This window comes from Priapulus caudatus, unplaced genomic scaffold, assembly GCF_000485595.1.
Source record: "Priapulus caudatus unplaced genomic scaffold, Priapulus_caudatus-5.0.1 Scaffold2189, whole genome shotgun sequence".
NCBI lineage: Eukaryota > Metazoa > Priapulida > Priapulimorpha > Priapulimorphida > Priapulidae > Priapulus > Priapulus caudatus.
Window position 1 is genome coordinate 1 of NW_014579250.1, and position 6,867 is coordinate 6,867.

At 47.8% G+C, this 6,867-nt stretch overlaps 1 protein-coding gene across 1 annotated transcript; it reads left to right on the forward strand.

Moving 5' to 3' along the window:
- Window positions 1–258: 258 nt before the first annotated feature.
- LOC106818372 (protein groucho-like) lies at window positions 259–4,916 on the forward strand (the record flags this gene model as incomplete). Its single annotated transcript, XM_014823088.1, is given in 3 exon segments — window positions 259–312; window positions 3,955–4,104; window positions 4,805–4,916. Coding segments are annotated over 3 exon segments (316 nt in total), but the record flags the coding sequence as incomplete, so codon positions are not given.
- Window positions 4,917–6,867: the final 1,951 nt, after the last annotated feature.

Genomic DNA, 6,867 nt, shown 5'->3' on the forward strand with positions numbered 1-6,867 from the left:
CTCCTCTCTCCTCTCTCTGTCGTTCTCTCCTCTCTCTGTCGTTCTCCCCCACCCCCTCCTCTCTCCCTTCCCCTCCCTCCTCTCTCTCTCTCTCTCTCTCTCTCTCGTCGTCTCTCCTCTCTCTCGTCTCCTCCCTCCCTCCTCCTCCTCTCTCCTCCTCTCTCTCTCTCTCTCTCTCTCTCTCTCGCTCGTGCATGTTTGATGTAGAAACAGCCTGCCTTCCTTCTCTAACGTCGTGTTGTTCTCGTCATTTTACAGGACAGCGAGGATGAGAAAAGTGACCAGGACTTGGTCGTCGATGTTGCGAATGAGGTATGCAGTGTGTTGTCTGTCACCTACTGTGTGGGCGGGGACTTCACCATCGAGTGACACTGTCAAACACCATCTTGTTCATTCTTCATTCTTCATCACGTCGTACAGTGTATCCGCAAACCACACCCTACTGTCCTGATCACGCTGCCTGCGGTTTTTTTGCGCTGCTCGCATACGAAAAGAGAACGTTTCGGGGTACATCCACCCGCGCACACGCTGAACGCTTAATTAGGTGACCGTGTTGTGACTTCACACGATGTTCGTGGTGAAGTTGGTTAAGTGATCTCAAGAGCGTTCAAAAGGCCAAACGTCTTTTTATGCACTGTAGCAATTAGATGGCTCTTTTTACGTGTATATATATATATATATATATCATCTGTGAGAAAGAGGTCTGCCCCAATACAGCGGTATTTGCACAGGCTTGGTTAAGAGTCATTATCACGAACACGCGTGTTTGCGTAGGGAGAACAAGATGGGAGGTCACGAACTATAATATTAGCGTACAGTTAGTTTGAGACTGGACGTGGCAGTTAAATTTTGTCTGGGCTCCTCCATGACTGGTATTAGCTTCTTGGTGGTTATTCGGCATACCCGCACGTTAACAACTCTGATTGCCACTGTCGTGTGAATGAGTCTTAATTGCAAATTACAGTCATCATGAATCTCGAATCGGATCACGGCAGGGGGGAGCCCGCACGGATGACGTCGTAGCTAATTATGTCATCGGCCCATCGTAACTTTGAGCAAAGTAGTATCGGCGCTGAGCAAACAAAATTGAGCTGGCAACTTGTCAGACCGTTTCGGCAATTATCTCGTTAAAAAAGTTCCGCGTGCAGGAGGCGGCGGCGGCGGCGGCGGCGGTGGCGCGAGTCCGCAGCGCGACGATTCTCGTGTGAACCACTAGCAGCTGCCTGCTTCCGATCATCTGCTGCAGTTAATTACCATCTTCCCTGGATTCCAATTAAGATGCTCCTGTCCTTGACTTTGACTGCCACATTTAACTAGTATCTCTGCTTGCTTCCAAGATACTCCTATCCTTGACTTTGACTGCCACATTTAACTATTATCACCGCTTGATTCTAAGATGCTCCCTTGCTTCGCTTTCACTGCCACGCGTAACTAGAGCCTCTCTCTAAGAGATCCCCCCATGCAGGGAAAGTCAGGGATTGCAGGGGAGGGTCCAGCGCTGGGGGGACGTCCAGGGAGGGGGGTTTAAGATCCCCCCCATCCAGGGAAGATCAGGGATTGCAGGGGGAGGGTCCAGGGAAGGGGCGGGGGAGGCCCGTGAAGATGGCCGGCTGTTGACGTCACACAGCAGGCAGAAGACCTCCGTCGTCACGGCGACCGGATGAAAAGGGGAAGCCCGGCCGCAGATCGCAGCGCTCCGTACCCCCGCCGCACGATCACTGCGCGTCCGTTAAATGGCTCGCCGTCGCTACCTCTGAAACAGTCACGCCATGCCCGCCCCCCCCTCCCCCACTCGATATCCGCGCGTTAATTTGGGGATTAAATCACAGCGGCAGCGCGGAAAAGACGACTGCATCGGATGAATTAAGCGCTACCACGTGCAGCGCGCGAGCCCGTGAGAGAGCGATTTATCGCGGCCGTTAAGCGAGGCGCGCGAGCGAGCCGGCGTTGTGGCGCGGTGAAATTACGACCGGACGGGACCGTCCGACAGAAAGAAGCGAAGGCCTCTTCTTCCCCCTGTTTCAATGGGAGACTTTGAAAGAGACTTATCCGCGCAGCCGAGCGTACTGCCGGACGTCCGCCGCCGGCGTCGGTCACCAAGCACCAACCCGGTCGAGTCGTCATCGGCGCATTCCGGCGGACCACGCATGTCAAGTGTGGTCGGTCGGAATTTCGGTGGTTGTGGGGGCTGTTCATTTCTTGCCACAGGCGACCTCACGCCCGCTGTTAGGTTCACGAACTGTTTAATACCGGCGCCGATCCGTGCGCCGCAGGAATCCGGCGCACCCGTCGCGCCCGTTCACTTGTCTGCAGACGTGATAGGACGGAGTTCGTGGGCGGTCACCGCAACAAAACAACACACCAACAAACGAACCAAACAGCAACCAACCCCCGTGCGATGAGAGGAGGTGGGGCGTCACGGGGGGATGGGCGTGCAAGGAACAGGTAGGCAGGCGATCAGGCACTGTCGATGACCATGCAAGAAGATATTATATGCGATAGTATATTTGACCTTGCTTGATCTGAACAATGACTAAGAATCATATTTGCGAATAGATATTAGTACCGTGCTTAATGACACATGACTAAGTCATTTGCCGCAATAGATATTGACCTTGCTTAATGACAATCACGAAGATAATTCCGATAGTATTAGAACCTTGCTTAATGACAATATACCGAGAACTATCTTGCGGATAGATATTAGAGCCTTGCTTATGCACAATGCTAAGATTATTTGCGAGTAGATATTAGACCTTGCTTAATGACACCTTTAACTAGACTATTTCGATAGAATAGACCTTGCTTAAATGACAATTATAAGCATATTTGCAGTATAATGATTAGACCTTGCTTAAATGACAATGCTATAGATATTTGCCGCATAGATATATTAGACCTTGCTTAATGACATTACGCTAAGTTATTTTGTCGATAGAATATTAGACCTTGCTTAATGACAATTACTAGGCATATTTGCGATAAGTATTAGACCTTGCTTAATGACAATTACTAGAATATTTGCCCCCCTGCTGAGGAGATAGTTAGCACCTTGCTTCATATGACAATTATAATATTTTGCGAATAGATATTAACCCTTGCTTCATACAAGTTACTAAGATATTTGCCCATAGATTATTAGACCTTGACTTAATGACAGTGACTAAGCGTATTTGCATAGATATTTAGACCTGCTTAATGACCAATTACTAAGTTATTTGCGCTAGATATGTAGACCTTTGCCTTAATGACCCATTACTAAGATATATTTGCGATAGATATTAAGACCTTGCTTAATGACAATTTACTAAGATAATTTGCATAGATTAGACCTTGCTATATGTACTTACTAATGATATTTTGCGATATGATATTAGAGCCTTGCATTAATGCCAATTACTAAGAGATTTCGCGGAATCAGATATTAGACCTTGCTTAATGACAATTACTAAGACTCCATTTGCGATAGATTTAGACCTTGCTTTATATGACAATTTACTTAAAGATAATTTTGCGATAGAGATTATAGGACCTTGCTTACATGGGACAATTATAAGATATTTTGCGAATAGTATTTGACCTTGCTTTATGGAACAATGCGTAACAGATCTTCGATAAGATATTAGACCTTAGCTTTAATGAAATTACTAAAATATTTGCGAGTCGATATTAGACCTTGCTTAATGACAATTCTACGATATTTGCGAATAAGTAATTAGACCTTGAACTTAATTGACAGACTAAGATATTTGCGATAGATATTAGACCTTGCTTAATGACAATGACTAAGATATTTGCGATAGATATTAGACCTTGCTTGATGGCGACAACGAAGACGATTTGCCATCGACGTAATAGTCCTCACCCTCACCTCACTACGTCGTCATCATCATCATCTATCGTCATCATTATTGTCGTCTGCGACAAACTAAATCGTGGTGTTCGTTCGTCCAGGATCCTCTTCCCCGATTCCTCCCCAACGGGGAGCACTCGCGGGAGAAGATGAACGGCGACGGCAGCGACATTAAGAAGGATCGGCCGATGAGCCCTCGCAGCAACGCCAGCTCTAACTCCAGCACACCTTCATCTAAACCTATCAAAGAGGTGAGACTACAACACACAGTTACTCATACTCATGCCCACACCAAACATATTATATCATATAATCTATTATATTAATAATATATATATATTATATATATATTTATTTATTATATATTATATATTATTATATATATATATATATATATATATTATATGTATATATCATATGTTATGTCCTATGGAATTATATTTATATTATATATTATATAATATAAATATAGTTCCATAGGACATAATATAAAGGCCTAAGAGAATAGTACTACTACAGTGAAACCTGTGTTAGCGCTCACCTCTGCAGAATGGCCACACCTGTTTATAAAGGACACTTTTGATGTTTCCCCTGAGTCACCCTTACATTCAGGTTTGAGGGTACTCCCTCTTCCACTCTAAGCATATGCAAAATGTAATAGAGCAGAGCTTCCCCCCCCCCTACTCATAAGGCTGTACAAAGGGTAAGTAGAACACCAAGCTTCTGCTCTCCCCCTACGTCTATAAATTATGCGGTAATCGCGCGATCATGGCAGTTCGATTTTTCACGTTCTGTCGAACTTACGGACGTCGCGAAACAGAGCTAGCATCTGTATCAGTGACGTCTGGCACATTGCCTGTCTAAAGAGTGAGCGTCGCGCAAAGATCGTTGCCGCGTACGGGGATCGTGCGAACCGCCCGGAATTTAACACTGCGCGTGTCACGATTGCAGAACGACAAGCCACCCACCCCCGTGTCGAAGTCTGCGACACCGACGAGTTCAGGTGGCGCCACCGCGGGCACCAGCAGCGGACTGAAGCCCGTGGGAAAGGCTCCGCCGCTAGGTACGTATCGCAAACAGTAATCGTACGCAGGCGAGACGGCAGTAGGCAGTTGGACTGTAGGGGAAAGAAGTGTTTCGTGTGCCTCAGTGCGCAGTGTATTTGCTTGCAGTAGCTCGTCTGACTTTCTCTCGACGTTCTGATTGCACGCAGGAGGGGGGTTGATGATTTTTTTCTACTGCGCGGTCACGCAGAGGGATCTATCCGCGCAGAAGAAGACTTCGCCTGTTTGAGAAGAAGCGGCGATGCAGAGAGAGCGGCGGCGGCGGCGGCGGCAGCGTTAACGCTGTTTGCTTTGACTCCATCTCGCGCGCGTGAATCACCACAAACTAAGCTGTTTTTCAGTTTTCTTTGTGTTTGCGGGCATACATGCATGCATGCATGAATAAAGAGAAAGCGCATGCAAGGTGCATCTCAATAAATGTCAGAAGGCAATAGCTGCAGGAGAGTAATACTGCGTTGGGGGGGGCAACGGAGAGGGCTGATATGCGGACACGACATACGACAAGGACAGCGTAATGTCAGGGCTTACACGTACACGCGTGCGCACCGACGGTGGCACGAATGCAGCCATCCAGAATCTCTCTCTCTCTTCTCTCTTCTTCTCTTCTCTCTCTTTATTCTCTCTCTCTTTTCTCTCTCTCTCTCTCTCTTTCTCTTTCTCTGTTCTCTCTCTCTCCTCTCTTTCTCTTTCTCTGTCTCTTCTCTTTCCCTGCTCCCTCTCTCTGCTCATCTCTCGCTTTCTCTCTCTCTCTCTCTCTCTTTCTCTCTCTCCCTTCCCTCTCCTCTCCCTCTCTCTTCCCTCTCCCTTCGGTCCCGTCGTCCCTCGTCCTCTCCCTCTCCCTCTCCCTTTTCCCTCTCTCCCTCTCCTCTTCCTCCCCTCTCCCTCTCCTCTCCCTTCTTCCTCTCCCTCTCCCTTCTCCTGTCTCTCCTTGTGTTCTTGCTTCCGCCGGTCGTCCCCTCTCCCCTTCCTCTCCCTGCTCCCTCTCCCTCTCCTCTCCCTCTCTCTCCCGTCTCCCTCTCCCTCTCCCTCTCCTTCTCCTCTTCCCTCTCCCTCCTCTCTTCTCTCTCTCTGTCTCTCTCTCTCTCTCGTCTCTCTCTCTGCTTTCTCGTCTCTCTCCCTCGCTCCCTCTCTCGTCTCTCTCTCGCCCTGCATCTATCTCCGTTCACCATTAAGTGTAATCGTGATCGGTGTCAAATCACACTCATGGGGGAGTAAGCGTTGGTACTGATGCTAGCTGCTTGAGCCTGTGGTTATGTCGCGGGCGACATCGGCCAACGCATCGAGGCTAATGCAGCGTAATCCCCCCCAGGTGCGAAGCGAGTAGGTACGAAGTGATTACGGAGGATTTAAAGTGTAAGTTAAGTAGATTAATTCGACAAAGGAAGACGGCAGCGTGAGCGAGAATGACCGAACGTGCCGCGGGGGAAAGCAAAGATGCTTAAAATGGCGGCGTTTTTCTGTCGGAGTAATTCGTGGGTCGCGCAGCTCCAGTCTGACGAGCGATTTTCTGCCTCAGAATAGGCGGCCCGGGTTTGTGATCGTGAGGGCGCCGGCGTAGTTGATAACATGCAAAGCTGACAGTAGCGGCATGTTCTGGATGAAGCATAGTGCATGGTCGTGCATTTATCGTTATTCATACTTTGGAGGAATTCAAATAACTTCCTTGTTGTTCATTCACATTGTGCTTTCACATTGCTATATGCAAACAGATTGTGAATGTTTACGGTATCATGAGATAATTGCAAGTTAAGGTGTGATTTTTATGAGATATTTTGCAGCGGATTTTTGCCAACAAACATAGGCATATAACCTGTTTGGTCAATTGTTCGCCGGTATGCAGTATGACTGCAGGGGAAAGAGAGCATTGTGTGGCGTGGTCACCGTGCGCAGAAGAAGACTGAGTGTTTGCCCTGCAGTTGCTAGCAGACTTTTTAAACCTACCATCTTTCT